General features: G+C 43.5%; 1 protein-coding gene across 5 annotated transcripts in view; it reads right to left on the bottom strand.

Annotated features, from left to right (window-relative positions):
* Positions 1 to 13845, bottom strand: part of LOC135259486 (sodium/potassium/calcium exchanger 2-like) — a 70070-nt gene extending 56225 nt beyond the window's left edge. For 3 of the 5 annotated variants that reach the window (XM_064343953.1, XM_064343955.1, XM_064343954.1), the window contains exons 1-2: positions 13597 to 13845; positions 10406 to 11508 (exon numbers count right to left, since the gene is read on the bottom strand). In XM_064343953.1, coding sequence (XP_064200023.1) covers positions 10406 to 11332 — 927 coding nt within the window. In that variant the 5' untranslated portion in view covers positions 11333 to 11508; positions 13597 to 13845. The remainder of the gene's footprint in view (positions 1 to 10405; positions 11509 to 13596) is intronic. The other 2 variants (XM_064343956.1, XM_064343957.1) reach the window with 1 other exon arrangement.
* Between the last annotated feature and the right edge of the window lie 5628 nt (positions 13846 to 19473).

The following is a 19473-nucleotide window of genomic DNA, read 5'->3' as shown; positions in this document are numbered from 1 at the left end:
GTCAGGAGGCAAAACCAGCACAATCACTACAGTCATGATGGCTGCCCTCAAATTTGATTCCTTATTGTCTTTTTGCTTCCATATCTGACACTGTGTAACAGTCTGGTGGGCTGAGGTTGCACACAATATATGTAAACAGTGTGATTACCCACAATCCTCTGTGTAACTGATCTTTCATGTACATTGTGATGCAAAAAACGTTTTTTTTTTTTAAAGATGATCGTGCCTGGATACCTCTATTTTTAGTCTTGCAATGCATCATGGGCCACACATCCCGTTTCGACACACCAGCATCTGCTTCACCGCCCTGATAAATCCAACATGGGAGGGGGGGGCACCGTGGTTGAGCAGGGAATCCTATTTAGTACCTTCTCCGCAAATAGAGCTATCCGTGTCTTCCTTTTACAAGTGTGCTTCTCCCCCCGCAGAGGCCAGTTTTACTACAGCATCTTGCGTTCGGACAGAAACATGCTCACGCCCCCAGTGGGGGGGCGGAGCCTTCAGCCGGGCCACATAAATTTCCCATTAAACACGTCAGGTGGCAAGGATAGGACAGTTGCAACTTTTTTGATTTGCGCAGAAAATGGAGAGGAGCTCCATCAATCACAGAGTACGTTAGGGACCATCGATAGAGCAAGGCCAGTGGTGATTGGTGGATACCTTCAGCCGGTACTTCAACATTCTGTTGATCTTTTCCATTGCACTCTGTGATTGGTGGAAGGCCTCTCTGTTTTCTTCCAGTACGGTGATGTATGGTCTTATCCCTCCTCTGTTATCCCGGCCTTGCGTGCGCCAGGCAGGCTAAGGATCAGCATGTGTCTTTTCCTTCCTCGCATGCAAAAAACAACCTGCAGTCACATCTACCGCACAACCATCATGTCCGCTGAGCCACGTAATCCAACTCCCATTGCAGCCTCACAAGACCTCATGGAGAACACATGAAGTCACACTCGTGCCCGGTAGCCTGGGGGATTCTGGGTAATTATCCCGTCTGGCAGAGCCACAATGCTTTGGCTTTGTTGTCCAAACAGAAGAAAAGGAGGACACCTGCACAGACACACTTGACAAATCCAAGAGTGAGAGTAAAAGTTAATCTCCGGTGAGGACAGTTCAACGAGCCATCGGTGTGCAAACGCATCAGAACTTCTCAAAGAAGTGCCATCTCTTGAACACAAACGTAAGGCCAATGGGAATGGCCAATTCAGGGGCACATTTTCACATCCAATCAAGCTGGCCGGATTAAGCCCGTATAGCTGGCAACTGTCATATGGCACACAAACGACAGTACAACATGCCTGTATGGCACAGAGAGGCAATGCTAGCCTACAACTGAAAATCACATTTGCTAAGTAGAGGTATGAGGTATGATACTATCAGAAGCAGAAAATAAACATCAGAGTTGGGCACCATGATAGATTTTCAGGTTTGCAGGATTCATAGGTGTCTGATAAGGGTTACGTGGTCTGCACCCAACGTTTGCAAAGGGAATGGCAGACCAGATGAGAAGCCAGGACGTTTTGTACAGTTATAGAGTTTAAAGAGCTGAATCTGAGCACATGGGGTTGCCAGTTTCATGCTCAGACTCGGTACTGCAACTGTGCACCCTGCGCACTGCACCTAACCTTAAATATCTGCAGTAAATAATGCCCAAATGAGAAAATGAGAAATACAAAACAATAGGAACGCAAGATGGGCAAGAGCTACTGATTTGTTGAGAAAATGCGCAGCCATTTACAGAAGAAATGCTCTTTGCCATGGCAATGGTCCGGATCACCTTTCAAACAAACGGTGGTTGGATTTACAGAACATATGGGGGTGCATGTGCAAGTCCCACGGGGTGGGAACTGTGCTCACAGAAAACCTTCCGGAAATTTTGATCAATCAAGAACCAGTTTTAAAAAATAAAAAATAACTCCTTGCAAAATGGCCACAGTAAAGGCTGTTTTATACTTCTGCGTAGTACACGTAAAAATTGGTCTGTGTAGGGGTTGTGCGGAATGTGCGGCATGTGCGACGGTTGCAGATCACGGCCGCGTTGAGGCCGCGTACCTCCTCAAGAATTTAAAAGCGCGTAGTTAGCAACCGGTGCCCCCATACGCCTTAAAGAAGATGATTGGTTGACTGCTGACATGAGGTCACTGGAATACGGCTCTGGCTAACAGGTTATAAATGTTGATTCACAAAACCGATGGGCAACGTTAAATATGCGGCTAAAAACGCTTTTGTCAGGTGAATGTCTTCGTTGCAACAAGTTACATCTAGCTGAGCATTTTCGTGGTCATTGGTGCTGTTTTTAGTAGGTTTGGAAATATGAATGTAAGTATTTTCTTTAGAATTATAATGGTCAGTAACAAAATCTAATCGCATGGCCTGCGCAACCTGTACAACATGCTGCACACGTATAAATAATCTGCCCGTTCGCGAGTGCCGCACACAATGCAAACTACGCGAACTATGCAGACTACGAAGAAGTATAAAATAGCCTTCACTCTCTCTATCACTTTCATTCAAATGTGGTTTCCCCCAATGGCAATACCTATATTTCAGTAGGGTTTTGGCTTTTGTCAAAGGGAATCACAGTTGCAGAATCACAGCACTGAGGATGCAGTTCTATGTAGAAGACAGACTTTAAAGAAATGAATAAATAAATGAATTCATAAGTAAATGATTAAATACTTCCTCTTGACCTCTCCCTGTTTGTTTTCTTAGGAATGGATCATAAACACAGCCTACACACATATGCTCAGCCTGTGGTCTGGCCAATGGGATTACCGAGCCTTCTATCAGGCCAACTGGATTGCAGAGCCTGCTATCTGGCCAATGAGATCGCAGATGAGAGTGACAGAGAGAGAGCAAGGGGCAAGTAATACAAGCCAAATGGCAGGAAACACAAGGACAAATTTACAGTTGCATATTTAGAACATTTAATAAGCTCAGGTAACGCTTGCAATGCTGCTCAAACTCCCTCTCTGATTCAATATTACTTTGAAGTACACAGAAATACATTACTATTACCATTTTACTATTATATTTAACTATAATAATAATAATAATAATAATAATAATAATTTTGGCAAAGGCACCATATCCAGAGAGATAAAAAAGGAAATATTTACAAATAACTAATTCTGGATAAAACTATAGAGTGAAGCAACTGAAAGGCATTTGGGTTTTCAAATTTAGCATTTTTAATTCTTTACTCTCTAGAAAGCAGATGGCCTGCAGCCAAATGAGCCCCAGCAGGATTTTCACAAGGGCAAGTGTCTCAGCTCACGCTCTTCCAGCTAGCGAGCAGACCCATAAGCAGATTAATTGACAGAGATAAACGCATTTAGACCTGTAACCAACTCCGCCAGCCCCCCCCCCTATATCACTCCCTTGCAGGCCAAAGAGTCACATTTTACAACCCAGAGAGCTTACGTGCTTTTACTGCCAAATTATACAGCGGGTGCGGTAGTGTCACTGAATGGGGTTCCGCTAAGCTAGGAATGCTAGCGCCAGGTGGGCGTGCGGAGCTGGCAGTTTACTGGAACCTCACTACAGGACGCTGAAGGTTATCTGCAAAAGTGCTGAACCTGCATTTTGTGAGGGTTTCAATTGCTTTGGAGGACTCTTTTTTCAAATTATGTGTCACTGTGCAATGAAATTAAATTTCATTGCAACTTCACTTTGTTCACACCAGTTGAGGGGGGCAAACCGATGCCGAAAACTCTCAACCAAGGCCAAAAACTGCCTACATACACTGTAGTTCAAACGTTTTGTGGAACAGGGAGGCTAAGATGTCTGCAGCTGCTAGTTGCAAAGACTGTATTTTACACTTGAAAATAAGGGGCCGTCATCCTATCAATGTGAAGTCAACAAAGGGGGTATCCCTACACAAATCTAATGTTTAATGCACATCTGAATTGTCCAGTTGAACACTGTATTTGGAGGGAAATAATGAGAAACCAATCTCTGAGTAACTCCCCAACTCTCAAACTCTTTCTGTTGATAAAGCGATAGTCGTTCCAAATAATCAAATTCTAACCAAAACACGGTCCAAATCTATCAATATGAACCACGCTTCCCACCGTGCCACACACCGTATATTACAGTATATATTTCTTAATATATGGAAGCACATATATATTTTATCATGCGTGTGCATATATCCACTGCACCCGGTTGTGTTAGTGAGCTGATGGGGCCCAGCGAGGCAGTGCAAGCGTAGAGGGACACACACTTGGGAGACTTTCACCTTTTCTTTTTCTTCAATACCAGATGTCAGTTCCCTGCTTAGCAAGTCACCAGCAGCAAGAGGTTATAAGAGACACGTCAAACCTAAGAGCCTTTGTATTAGGTCGGCGTCACCATTGGTAAGCGCTTAATAAGGGATTGTACGGGGATTGGAGCCTTAGAATAATCAAGAGTGCTTACTGCAGCTAGGGGCCGGCTGGATTCGCGGCACCGCGGGCTCCAAAGGCGTTCCCGTTTGTCCTTCCAGGGAAAGATCCGGGAAGCTCGAGGCGAAGCACGCCATCGCCAGAAAATGGGCATTTTAAAATAAAAACTCACCGCAAGAGAAACCGCGAAGGCCTCCTGTTTATAAACTGTACATGGGCGCGATACATGCGTCTATGTATAGTCACGCTAACGGGATTTAAGGCTTTGGAGGGGGGGATTACTTTTGGCCCTCGCAGGCAAACCTGGTGCTTGTGCGGAGAGATGCTGCCAGCCCGGCGGCCTGAAAGGGCACCGTAACACCGCGGGTGCAAGGGCCACCTATTACATGAGAAGCACATGACGGCCCGCATCGTGTGAGGCACCTCTTGCATTTCGGGCCCCTTTGTTAGACCTCCCAAAATGACAGGCAGCGCCCCGCATTTTTGAATCAAATCTTTATTGATTCAAATTTGATTAGAAGATTACACGTTAGCGTCAGCAGCTGACTTGGGTTCAAACAGTGTTTCCATTTAGCCACCAGTTTAATCCCTGCAGATTTATGATAATTGTGAGAGATACTATTACAATCCACAGACACCAACAATCAGAACAACATTGTTTTTTTGTTTTTTTTTCATACGACTGTACATTTTGGTTAACGGTGCATTTTGCTTAAATTTCTCATGGATCTCTCAGGGACGCAGCTCTGAAGTCTACAGAGTACGTAAAGTTATTTTTCAAACGTACAAGTGGTACTCAGTGGTGGGCCACAAACATTATTTAATGCCTTTTAACCCTTTGCCAGCAATACCAAATTAAATTATTAAATTCCTACAGCTCCAGTTCTAGGTATCAGAGCACATTTTGTGTACAACTGTCATTTATCTTTATGACATGCAGATCGTAATCGATCTTCCTTTCAACGACACTTCGTTTCCGCGCCAAGTCGGACAGCATGTTGGAAGGAGGTTCGCTTCCCTAAAATAGCCAGCCCACAGTGTGATTACCCGATTAACTGGCATATCTTTACACCGCCTCTCTTGCCAGAAAGGGGGAAGTGACCGCGATCGCGACCGCATACCCTGACATTCTACGTCGGGCATGAGCGGGGTTATTCTATGTAAGGGAGACACGCGATTCAGGCGCATCAAAAACAAACATTTCTTTCGCCAAGCAACTTGATCGGCCTTTCGCAATAATACATGTCTTTTTAGTCACCTCGTTTTCAAAGGTTGTAGGTTCACACTCGATGCGGGGATATTATTGCCTAATAAATGAATTAACAGTATGAACCTAAAACAAATAAAATGAGATTCACAAATGTTTTTCGAAACTTATAAACAAAAAAACTGGTTCACAAATAAAAATAAATGGTTGAAGAGAATGTGAAGAAACCATTATGCATTGTGCTAGTTAACAGATTTATTTTTTTATCTGAAAAGAAAGATATGATTTGTTGCCTGAAGCCAACTATGTGATGTAGCTCAAAACAACTATTCTGGTACCTACCCTGATACTTCTGCTGCATACCATGGTATGTACTATAGTTTAGAATCGTATACCATGACACATACCATCGTGAAATTTCTTGTGGGAGGGAAGCTAAATCAGATAAATAAACAAATAAATTAAAAACCCATTGATTGTAGCAGTACATCAGCATAGCCTCCTGAAGAGGATCCAGCAGATCTCTGCTTAAAGGTTTCACAAGCAAATACCCAGAATGCATTTTGACTCAAGGCTACTAAAATGCCCTCTGTGTTCCAGCAATCTCTGTACTCTGTCAGAGGTGATTTACCACCGGACATTTTGATGTGCCTGCCACGCATCAGATTTGCAGCATGGAGGGGAGATTATGTCTCCTGTTCAGCTCAGATTCGCCTCTTTCTTCAGAACACTTCCTTTAGCTCGGATTCTGAGCCAATTCCTTCGTTTTATCAATTCCAACCATCTCACATCTGACCGTAGTTGTTTGGTTTCGGATTGACCTTTATCCGGTATCTCCGATCAATACAATGACACACGACAATGAGACTGACAGATGAAGTGAATCCACGGTTGACTCACAGTACTGAAAAAAAAAATTATGTATAAATATATTTTTTTTCATATTTCAAATTTTTAATAAACATTAAAATAGGAGTTATCTACGGAGCATGCTTGCCTGTACACACTGTACAATGTTAGCTACTTGCAGGGTTGGGACTTTGCTAACATTAGGCTGTGTCACAGCTGACTGCAAAAAGAGACAGGCAGTTCTGAGGAAACTCGCTGCTACAACATGGTCACGGCAATGGAGGCTATTAGATCGTCTAAATTCAATTGTTAAGCTGCGTACGCACAGCCAAGCAGGAGACATAATATGTAAGCCTGTATAACTGACAGGCTCTATTAAGTACAACTAAGCAAAGCTAACAAACAAATAAATATATAATCCTGTGTTCAACACTGCCGGAACCCAAAAGCCCATTAAGTTCAACTTAGGCACTTCCAAAAATCTGGGATTCTGAGCAAATTTCCCATACTTCATCAAGTCTGGACTGAAACTGATCTTGACTGGCTAATTCTATGTCAGCTCAACCCTCATCAGCACTGTAGAAATTGGGCACTAAACTTTTTTTTTATTACCCTGAGAGCCTTAGAATGATAACACGTGGGTGGGATCATTTGACATTTAAGAAGGAATACCGAACAGTCGCCGTCAAATCATGTCAAAACGAGCTTTTGCTTGAGCAAATACTGAAAAGTATTTGATTGATCATTTGATTCGATCGTTATTCTGTATACTTAAAATAAACCTTGATTCGGTTAAAGCTTGTTCCTGCTGTTCTCCTGCTCATGGGAGGAATCATATTACTGAAACACACTTCCATCTCATTTCACAAAGAAACCCAAATCCATCCCGAATAATCAGACAGGTGATGCAGGGGAGTTCAGGAGCGCCTCCCAGCCTCCAAGACGCCCCCCCCCAGCTGTCAGTGGCCACTGGCTGGGTGTTCGGTGTAATCCATCAAACCGCATGCTTGTTCTACCAACAGCCTCCTTCTGGGAACCCAACATTGAGATGCTCTTCCAGGAAAACCTAAATTCTACTCATGCACCAAGCATGGCCAACATTTTCAACTGTGCCTCTTTTAGAGTCAGAGAGACAGGGGCCTTCTACAATTCAGAAACACAGACACAGGCTACAGGAAGGCTACAGACAAAGGCTACAGGAAGACCACAGACTGATGCTACAGGAAAAGACTACTGACTGAGGCTACAGGAAAAGACTACAGACTGAGGCTACAGGAAGTGGTGACAAACAGGGGTGACAGAGGCTACAGCCAGAGGCGAACTAGGCAAAAGGACAGGAGTGATAAAGTAGTCTGGATCCAGTGTCTTTTACACTATTTTCACATGCCTTTGATTCTCCCAATACTGCAAGCCAACAGATGCAGATTAACCTTGAATAGTGGACCTTGGGCCAGATAACTGTGTGTAATTAATCCCACTAATAAATCCTGAGGCAAACAAACAAACGTCTGACCATGCAAAATCACACGCGGTTTGCTTGACATGGCTCAGATTTCAATTGCTTAGAAAGCTGGTAAGCTCAGAATGTGAGCATATATACATATATAAATACATATATTTCTTGTCTTAATAAAACATGGTTTTATGTTTCACTCAAAATCACATTCAAAGAAATTAGTCATGATATAAAAAAGAAAGTCATCAAAGAGAGTGCTGGTGAACTTAGTAAATCACAAGGGCCTGGTAGGCCAAGGAAGACGTCTACAGTTGATGACTAAATAATTCTGACCATGATAAAGAATAACCCTCAAACATCTGTCCAACAGAACAGAAACACTCTTTCGGAGGGAGATGTGGATGAGTCAGTGCGTACTTTCCGCAGAAGACCTACAGAGGCTACGCTGCAAGATGCAAACCGCTAGCTAAACGAAGAAAGTGGATTCCCAGGTTACAGTTTGCTAAGAAGTACCTAGATGAGCCTGCAGACCAGACCAAGATTCACTTGTATCAGAGTGATGGCAAGAGCAAAGGGTGAAGGCCAAAAGGAACTGCCCAAGATCCAAAGCACCCCTCCCCCCCATGAAACATGTTGGTGGTGGTGTTATGGTTTGGGCATGTATGGCTGCCGCAGGTACTGACTCGTTTGTCTTCATCGATGATGTCACTGCTGATAGCTGCAGCAGAATGAAATCTTAAGTGTACAGAAACATTTTATCTGCTCACGTTCAACCAAATGCCTCCAAACCCATTGGATACCAACGCATACTGTAAGACAAATATCCAAAACCTACTGCTAAAGCAACAAAGGAGTTATTCAAAGCCAAAAACTGAAAAAGCCTCAACTGGCCAAGTCATTCACCTGAACTAAATCCAAATGAACATGCACTTATGCTGAAGAGAAAACATAAGGCAATAAGCAGGTGCTAAAGAGGGCTGCAGTACAAAGGATATGCGACAAAGTATTAAGCATGACTAATTTCAAGATTAATATGTCCCAAACATTATGGAGCCCAGGTGTTTGAAACCACACCCCAACACAAATGACTTTGAAGGTCAGCTCCTGGGTAGTCCCACCATCCGAATGGCAGACGATGAGCAAGCGATTTCTTCCATGATGCCACTGTTGCTGCCACACTAACATCACTTCTGAGATGTTTTTCACACTTGGTAGAAAAGAGAGGACTCTGTACAGTTAAGAAAGCTGAAGGAAGCTTGTATATAAAGTTGCAAACCAAAATTGCAGTAGGAATTTTTTTTTTTAAATGTTCCACATACTTATATCACCTAATGTTTTGTATATTTTACTACTATTGCAAAACTAAGTAACCTTACAATTACTGCCAATGCTGAAAGTACCCAAAATACTTTTAAAAATCTAAAAATCTTCTGGCTGCCAGCCTGAAACAGTGGGAGTCATCTCATGCACATCATTTTACCTGAATACAAAAAAAAGCGGAAATTGTCTGATGATACAACATTGTCTGATGATCAGACATGGAAGTGACATCATTTAAGGGACCCATTACCACCAACACCAAGCATTTCAGACCCTGGTGGTACAAACCTGGAAGCAATAATATTTCAAAAAACAAATCCTGGAACACTGGCTAAGAACTGGGACATTGACTAAGTACTGGGACACTGCACGTGTAATAAATCTAAAAACAAAATCATTTCACAGAAATCGGCGTGTGCAGCCTTATGCTTTCATGTACATTTTACCCGCTGTTCTGAGAGCGTTTGGCTCTCCTGGTTCAGGTGAATGTTTGCGTGAAGTCAGTGCCTCAGCATCCCCTAAGCATCGGCCCACCATCTTGCAGACTGCCAAGTCGGCACAAGCATCCTCTCACGCATCCATTTTGACATCGCAAGTACGTTCAGGAACACCGCTGTCAGGTATTTTCAAGGGCGCTGAACACCAGGTGAATACTTTAAAGATCTGATTTTGCATTGAATAGCAGAATCAGAATAAACAAAATACTATTTATTTTTCTAGTTGTTCATATGTGCAAAAATGTATTACTGTATTAAATCTTCTGCTGCTAAATGCATTTGTGCTGGCTCAAATATGATCTTTTTGTTTATTTTTTTTTAGGCAACAACCATCCCAGCCAAAATCCACACTGGCTTTGGAAGAAAACTTCAGTATGTGTTGGGCAGTAAGAGGTCCTGGGGATCTGTCAGCATAAAGATAAACAGCTGGACACAACTGTGGAGATACCAGGCCACATGGTACACGTCTGCCACCACAAAGATGGCTAATCCACAAACAGCAGCTGCTGACCTGTTATTCTTCTTTTTTTTTCCTGAACTCCACTTAAAGCTTTTTTAAGATGAAAACAACCTAATGTGCTAATGTGCTTGGCCGCTTGTAAAACAGGCTATTTACGTAGTTGCGGAGCAACAGCAGATTGAGTAGTAGGCGCTCCAAAAATAAAATGACAATGATAATAATAAAAATGCTCACCTGCTTCGGAGGCTGGACCTCCACCTCCACGACTTGATTCCGGTTTACAACCCTCTTAACAAAACCTTCTACTCTGGAATTGCACTTCATGAATATTACATAGGTGGTGTAGGACCCGAGCAGGGCCAAACTCTCCCAGTAGGTGATCATGTTATCCAGGAAGAAGACGATCAGCATGATCAAGTCGATGATGTAGAAGGACACGTCCCGGAAGAGCGGCCACCAGGTGAGGTTGAGGATCTCGCGGGAGAAGATGGCGCACATGCCGATGACGAAGAGGATGTTGAAGACGGCCGAGCCCACGATGGTGCCGATGCCCACGTTGCTGTGGGAGATGAAGACGCCGATGACGGAGGTGAAGAGCTCCGGGGCCGAGCCGCCGGCCGCCATGAAGGTGGCGCCCGCCACGTCGTCCGAGATGGTCAGCTTCTCCGTGATGACGGTGAGGGCGGGGACGAAGAACTCGTCGCACACGATGGCCAGGGCGATGAACATGTAGAGCATGCCGAACATGTGCAGCACCACCGCGCCTTGCCTCCGCTCCTCCAGGGTGAACAGGTCCGGGGGGTAGTCCCCCTGCGACTCGTGGCTGCTGTTGCCGTCCTGCGACGACGGCATGGCGACCGGGGCGTCGTCCGAGACGTTCCAGTCGCGCCGGTGCACGGCGGTGAGGAGAGTCCTCCGGGGCAGCAGTTCCAGGGCGGACGGGTCCGCGCCGCGCCAGGGCGCCCACGTGAGGGTGCTGAAGGACAAGGCGGAGACGGCACTGACGGCGGCCAGGCAGAGCACCAGGCCCAGGACGCGCGCGGGCCTCAGTTTCCTCTGGATCCGCCCGCAACGGTGCCTCTTCATCGCCGACGTCCAAGAAGAACCGTACTCCACCATGCCGGAGCAGGGACTGCTCAAATCCGTCTCCGAATGTGCCATTGCTTCAGCGCTCAATTGATAGAGATAGAAGCTTTGTTGTTCGTTTTTTTGTTTCTTTCTTTCTTTTTTTCACCGGATGCAGTGCATGTTGGTCCCTTGTGCGCTTTAAAAGAAATTACCCAATCCCAGATGCTTTCCAGGGTCTGGAGAGCCCAAGTCTTTCTTCATAATAACCTCTGAGGAAGCATCAAGAGAAGAAGGGCAATGGCGTGAAATGATTGTGCCAACACATCAAAACATTGTGAATAAATAACTAAATTCGCATATTAACATGTGTGAATATACATACTTGCATACATGCACAAATAAATAACAAGCTATCCATGTACTTCCTTTTGCATTTCAGAAATTTCTTTTTATTTTTTTTTCAATAAATGGTGTTTAAAAGCATTTCAGTACTGTAGGAAACAGTGGCCCCAGGTGGACTGTCAAGTTGGTCATATCAATAATAATAATAATCATAATAATAATAATCAGTATCATCAGCATAATATATCATTACCACCAACACTAACCATATAATCATTAGGATCATCATTACATCTACATCTGCAAGATTCCATTTCGGTATCTACGAGATTGTTTAAAATGTACGCTGTATGGTAACTACAATAGTCTACTCTTTACACACCGGGCCATTTATGAAGCTGGTCATTCGAGATGTTTCACAGGGCAATTTTCACAATTTCAGCTCTAGCGATGACCTTCAGATGTACAGTCCATCCTTCTTTCAAAGACAGTGCATATTATCCTCAAACACTTCGATTCGTCAACTACAGCCTATTACCTCTGCGTCTGACATCACCTTCACATTTTCATATGCATAAAGGTAAAAAGGGCAATAATAATAATAATAATAACAATAATAATAATAATAATAACTTCAGCGGTTCAGTGTGCATCCGATAATTTAAAAAAAAGGTTGCGAAGAAACTGTAATAAAACACCTGAACATTAAAAACGGTACACTGCATTCGCAAGTAGATATTGAGTGCTCTAAGCACCTTAGTACATCTCATGTAATGTTAAATCGAATCACCGTCCTAAACACTTCACAACCGTAGCCGATAAAACTGTAACAAGTCCGCCTCTGACGATACGCTTCTTTTATCTTCTATAAACGCTACAGTTAAATTAAAAATGCTGGGTCACTTCCGAACCATCGGAAACAAATCGACTGGTTAGTCGGGCTACACCAACGCTTAATAAATTCTCTACATTACCCTGGATCTACAGAGACCATGGTAAACTTTCAAAAACAACGTTGCATGCCCGAAGCTCATAGTGCTCATTGATCATCAAACTGCAAATAATAATTACTAAATGTAGCTATTTATCCAAACTAGCCTACTGATTTTTATTGAAATTACGTAATTGGACGAACATTCACGTGTCTTTCGCACACCATACCTGCGAAAGATCAGTTTAACTGCGTTAAACATATTTATGTACAATAAATAGCCTGAGGAAAATGCTTTTAGGATAGCAATAAATTGCGCCTAGGTGTGCAATCGGCAAAAGCAAATACTACACAGAAAATGAGCTAGATTGAGTAGGCTACTGTCAATAATGCATGTTTTTTTAGAATGTTTATGCCAAGAAACGCGGCTTAAACGACACCTCTAATACGAATCTAACTTCTGTGCCACCTTTAGTCTTTAATGAGATTAAGGAGTCCAAAATAGATCAGCTGTACTTTCGCCTTAAATCGTGTGGTCGCGCGATGTGTTATTTGTCATTTATGACATTTTGTACTCGTAACTTTGTTTCCTGCAAAGTGTTTTGGTGCAATTGTGTTTGTTCTTCCAGAGAAATAAATTATTTGGTTGCACAAACAGAAGCCATTTAAACTAATTGAGCTGGCTGCCGTTTTAGAGAAAACGTTTTTTCACGTTTTCCTTTTGAAAAACAAAAATACTAAATAATATCTGACATAGCTACGTCACACGATAAAGCATTCATAATGTCTAAACGGAAAACAAAGCTCTGATCCAATGTCATGTTTTCAGCTTTAATCGGCCATGTGGACAGCCTGATCCTTGCGCTGTGCTAAATTTGTTTGTAAAATAGCCACAAAATAATAGGCGAACAGGTGATGCTCGCCGGCGACGGTGTGCTCCAAACTGTTTCACGGGAGTATTAAGAGGCATGTTATCTATCTCAATTTCTGATACATTAAAATGCTACATTACGCGAATGCTAGGCTAAATATCACGAGAATAACGCTTTAAAATATTCGTAGAAATAGCCAGGAAATATCTTACCTTGGAAGAGGCGAGAAATAGCGATGGTGGAGCAGTTGGTTGAAATGGAGTGCGCAATCCTCTCTCGTGTCCTCCCGCTCTCATTGAACAAAATGTGATTGTCCTTATTCTCTCTGGCCAGAGAGGAGGAGCTCCAAGCGACGGACTGCAAACTGCATTCAGTTCACCAGTCAGGACCTCGTCCGTCCTCGTCTCACAGCGCAAAATCCCACCAGTCAAAAATACCCTGCTAATCTAACGCAAAAACCTGAACGCTGAAAGGGCTGGGCTGGGCACACCACGTGAAGGGGAGTATGTTATTTATACAGGTGGGTGGCGGACGGAGCGAGCACCATTCCGCAGTTGTCTTCTGAAATCGTTTCGTGTGGGAAGACAAAAATTCTAAGCTATAACGGTTAACAGTTTGATTTAAAATAGTTGCCTTGGTTACGGCGGCGGCTACAGCCGGTGTTCTGATATTATTTGGCTGATGTGTAAAAGGATGATGTTTTGGCTGTTCTCGGACGACTCCTTTAGAGGATCACAAGATTCATATTTCGGAAATAATACAGACTGTTTACAAGAATTAAAATTAATGATACATTACGCTAAAGGGTTAGTGCTCAGTGTTTATTTTCCGTATACTAACGTTTATTGAAATCATAGGTGTGTGGCTAGCCTACAGCTTGGAAACGTATTGCAAAGTACACCGTGGTAAATTTGACATTGAGTTTCTGTCTAACGTAGCCTATATGGCAGAATGTAAGTTTTAGCACAAGAGCGGACACAATGTAGCAGCCGTCATTAAATTTACACGCGAACTAATCCTATAATTGTATCGAGCGGTGCAGACACCGTCGTGCCCCCCTCACTGTTAATAAATGTTGCAAAAATTGCAAATTCATCATTCAGATCTGAATATGTACATTTGCCTACATTAAATAGTGATTGGCTTTGACGGTGTCTGACTATTTATGGATTCCTAAAATTAGATTTTTACAGGCATCTCAGTCCCTTTAAAAACGGACTTCAGTACAAGCCAATTTGTTATAACATAATCAGCAGTCAGCAGGGAGACCATAGGGGTTAATTGAATTATACTCTGGAAACCATTATAAAAGAATGTGTGTGTGTGTGTGGGGGTGGGGGGGGGGGTGTTTGTCTGTGTCTGCATGAATGTGTGTGCCTGCCTGTTTGTCTGTATGTCTGCATGAATGTGTGTGTCTGCATCTCTATATGTCTGCCTGAATGTGTATATGTGTGTGTTTCCACGCTCTGCTGGTTTGGGGTGACCTGAATGACCTCTGTGTTCAGACAGGAGTTACTCTGGAGTGGGCACAAGCTGACTCTGGGACTGTTGTGGTTACAGCGGACATTGTAACTGACCGGTTCACTAGTGTAAGAGCGAACAGTTGAGTACAGTTAACATCTACTGATGCCCAGAGGCTCCTTATGGAAAACAACAACACTGGAATGGTTTACATTTACAGGGAAAATGAGCATGTCTTCCCTCTGCTGGACATTTGGTATCACATTCTGTAATATTACAATTGATGAGGATATTGCCATTTTCACCGTTAAAGCAAAATTTCAGGTCCTTCCATCTAGACTTAATCGCTCTATCTGGTTTTTCTCTTTTTTCTTGTAAATCTGTCACCTCACTGTTTGCATCATGATCAGGAACAAGTTACTGAATCCCAGTCACATACTCTAAATGGCTGCTATGCATGCACAGGGTTGTATAAAGCATGGCATGACAGAATTGTGGAACTGTTAGTTAAGGACCTATATCCATTATATCCATCTGCTCTGAAAATGTACAAGCATTCCCATGTCATTTCTACCATGTTCAACCTTTGTAACAATGATACTGGTAAATTCCACAGTATGTCAGCTAATTCTCCAGATGTTGCTGTTGTTGATGAGGAAAGCAGAGCACTTTATACGAGGTAGGCTGTGCTTTTGATTCCAGTCTCGAAGAGGCCTTCCTCACTAAAATACTGAAGTATCAGCCTCTGGTGTCAGCCCTTGTACATCTTGACTATAGATGTGTATTTGCAGTATTTATATTTGGTAGCCTTGGCAATGCCCACAGATTAGTGGTGAGGGGTGTGCAATTGGCTGGAATGTCAAAACTGTGGACAAAGCAGCTGGCAAGATACTGTTCCATGTCAGCAGTAATAGGTAGCCACCATATTTGGAGAAAGTGCTGCTGCCTATACCCCATAGTGAACCTGCAAGTTTCCATGTCATCATTATGTACTGTGTGTCTACTGTTAATGTTCTTTGATATTACTTTGATATGCGGACATGAATAAACGCATTAGAATGAGTCGATTTGCTTACTTGTTTTAATATGACATCTGTCATCAGAACTCATCAGTCACTGGGCAGTGAAGTGTGCCTTTGCCCTGTTGGTCAGCAATGCACTTCACAATGTGTCTTGGGCCTTGCAAAAGTAGCAGTTCAAAGCAGCCCTGACCACTGAACTAAAAACATCCTGGAAAGCCGTACACTGATCCTTGTCATAACATGTCATGATGAGTCATGTAAAAAAAAAAAAAACTGATTTGAGGGGGACCATTGCAAACAGGTAATCTATCCTGAATAAATCCACAGGCCCTGTGCCTCTAGACCAGTGAATGGAAACAAATGCCATGGGCAGCTGCAGGTTTGGTATTAAAATAAATTCGGCATTTAGCAGGCACCTTTGTCCAGAGTGACTTAGACATTTTAAGTGCAATCCATTTATACAGCTGGACATGTTTACTGAAGCAATTCCAGTTTAAATTGTGAAATCAGCAGAAAAAATTGGTGAAGTAACAAAAATCAACAGCCAATTAAGAGCGTGGAAAACAAGGCGGGTGGACTGACTGAGTGACTTAAAGCCCTTAAATGCTGAAACGCATCGAAAAGCAGCAGATACCGCGACCCTCCAGGACAGGACGCCAGTGCTGTAAAAGTTGCTCCTCCTACCATCATAACTGCAGACGGAGCCAGACTCACATAATCCAGCAGGCAGCGATTTTGGTTGGACATGCGATCTCTGCCGGGCGTGACAAAGTCCCTTTGACACTAATGTCTCCTCGCTGGATAGTACATTCTGCCTCGGCGAACCGATTGATTTTGTCTCTTTTTTGCTGCCCTGGCTCCAAAAATCAAAACGAGGCATGCTGACAGCTAGGGGATGCGTCCGAGCTCCCATTATCAGCTGTCCGCTCTCCCAAGAGCCCATTACGAGGAATTAATGGGGGAAGCGGTGCTACAATCAGCAGGCCTGCCCCATTTCCCACTATCTGACGACGTGCATTATTTCAGAGCACAGGCTACTCCGCTTATAAATTGCACAGTGCAAATGACTAAAGGCTACTTTTTTAAAGTATGAAAATAGACTGTGGGGGGAGTCTCTTCTTTCATCTTCTGCTCTCATGCGTCGGATGCCAGGGGCATCTCACATGCTTACATAGCCTTGCTCAAAAAAAAAAAAAATGTACATTTCAGCGACAGTGATCGTGCTTGCTTTTTTGTGGCACAGTAAGGACAAATTGCTAACTTGAAAGGAAAGTCGGGAAAATGGGGAAGTTATGTAAAAAAAAATATGTAAATGTGTCCTACAACCAATCCCTTCCTGCCTTTTCCACTATTTCTGCTAAACTCTGGGCGAGGACCCACTGGTATGCTCTAAGAAGGACTCAGATGAGTTGCAAGATACACATAGATATAGCTAAATCATACAATATAATTTCCCAAACTGCATCGACTTGAGTCAGATGAAACAGTGGACTACGTTATATTAACTGTAATATCTAGGGGAAGAGGCTGAAGTGGGTCAGAACGGTGCTACTCTCTAATTCACTGAATTGCAGAAAGTTTGGGGACTCCTGCCCTGTACTGCTTGGGCCCACCTGCAGAGCATCCACACTCTGGTTGCTGTGACAAAAGGTTGTGATTCGTTTACTTTTCTATCTGTGTTTTTTCAATGATGTCACTGTGATTCCAGGACTCAGTCCCATTCTCAAGCTTGTCATTTACTATGAATCAGGGGGCAGGGGTTTTCAACCTTTTCTGATCCAGGGACTCCACTTAAGTGATTCGTGGAATCACATTATACATTAAAAAGGGTTATATTTTCAAACGTTTTCATAAAGATCGAAGACCAGGGGGGCAGGTGGGATTCAGATTGGCATCACAGACCGTGGGGGGTGTGGTGGTTATAATGAGATCGTGGACTGTGGGGGAGGGGGTACGGGAGATTTTATCTGTCCACGTGCAAATTGGCCAGAGGCCCCCTTCAAGGACAATCCCAGGTCTTAAGGTGTCCCTAATAATAAATTCAAACTTGACATCTCCGATCATCCGGAAACCCATGGGCAATTTCCATGGTCCGCAATGTCAGTAGCATTCTCTGGCTCCAAATGAGCATCCTGAAAATGAAATCTCGGATTTCTCTTCGGTCAAATGGAGGATGCATGCCAGTTTTCACTTGATATTTTCGTGCTGGAAAACATGGCGTGCACGAGCGAAGTCTCGAGGGACGACAGAGCGCCACAACTCGTGCGCTAATGGAAAGCTGTCCGATCTGAAAAGCCCGGATGGAGTTGGGTTTAGCGGCTAAAGTGTTTTCGCTAGTTTAAACGGTGTCGCTCGCTCGCTGCGTCATGCATCGGCGTGCACTCCGTGACGCGTGCGGCAGCTCGAAGGCAATCTCGTGCTGGGGGTGCGGTGCCTGAGCGCTTTCACCGCTGGCCGCCGCGGTTCTCCGTTCCCCAGTGTAAATGAAAAGAAGCGAAGCGGTTGATTGATAGGCCCGTAATGACCCATCTGGCTGGTGTCATAGGACCTGCTGCTCCGAAGCGCATAATAGGAAGTTCACAGCTCCTCAGAATGAAACACTCGCACTTAGAAATGGTACGCCCAGGAAATTATTTACTTTCCATAGAAACCAATAAAATGCGCTTATAAAGTATATAAGTACTATATATATATATATTTAAACACCCAATCTCAGAAACCAATCAAATTATCAATTTTCTCAACCCCCCCCCAACAGCAGTTACCGTGTTTTCCATGTTTTAACTCCCATTCCTGGTCAGGAATGTTCTGGCAAATGGCTTAATCACACTTGAATAACGATACCATTACAGACGGTGCATTTATATACGTCCAGAAGGGCCATATGCAGCGCTTTTCCTAATCCATGGATCAATTTAAAACAGATCACAGTGTTTTCGCTTCATTTTCTGAAGAGGCAGAGTCAGCAGTCGGGCGAACTGCTGGTGAGGCAGAGGTTCATGGGCACGGTTTTTTTGGCCTACGTAGCTGTTTTATTTTCAGCCTGCGCACCTGTGAGTCAATGTGGTTTATCGAGATTATCATTTACACACGGTCCTGATGGTCGAGGGTTGTTGGTTTTACTAGTCTCTCAGTGCGCAGTCAGATCTCGCATCGTCTTTCGTCCCGTGTATCAGAGGTCACCAATCCTGGTCCTGGAGAACTATGAAAGCTTGGTGGTTTCTGTCTTTTACCTTCAGAAAATTGAGACCCAAGAAACAAGACATGGAAAACGTTCAACAAGGAGAATGTGCCAAGTGAACCAATTGAACTCCCTTGTAGCAGTTCATGCTGAACGGTTTCAAACCGAAGGAGTCTCTTTAAATAAAATGGGCACTGTAACAAGAAGAGGAATGATTATCACCGCATATTGCTAGTGGATTGCTTCCTGAATTTCAGATGTCCTAGGGCTGGGTTGGACTGGACTGGACTGGACTGGACTAAACCAATAACCTGCACCTACATCAGCCCTTTTCAAATAAGATTCAACTCCCCTGCCCTCCAGAACTGGAGACCCTGTGATACAGTATACCGAGTAACAGGTAAACTTAAATCTGCCCAATTAAT

Source organism: Anguilla rostrata, chromosome 7 (assembly GCF_018555375.3).
Source record: "Anguilla rostrata isolate EN2019 chromosome 7, ASM1855537v3, whole genome shotgun sequence".
NCBI classification, from domain to species: domain Eukaryota; kingdom Metazoa; phylum Chordata; class Actinopteri; order Anguilliformes; family Anguillidae; genus Anguilla; species Anguilla rostrata.
This window is presented reverse-complemented; position numbering and strand designations above follow the sequence as displayed.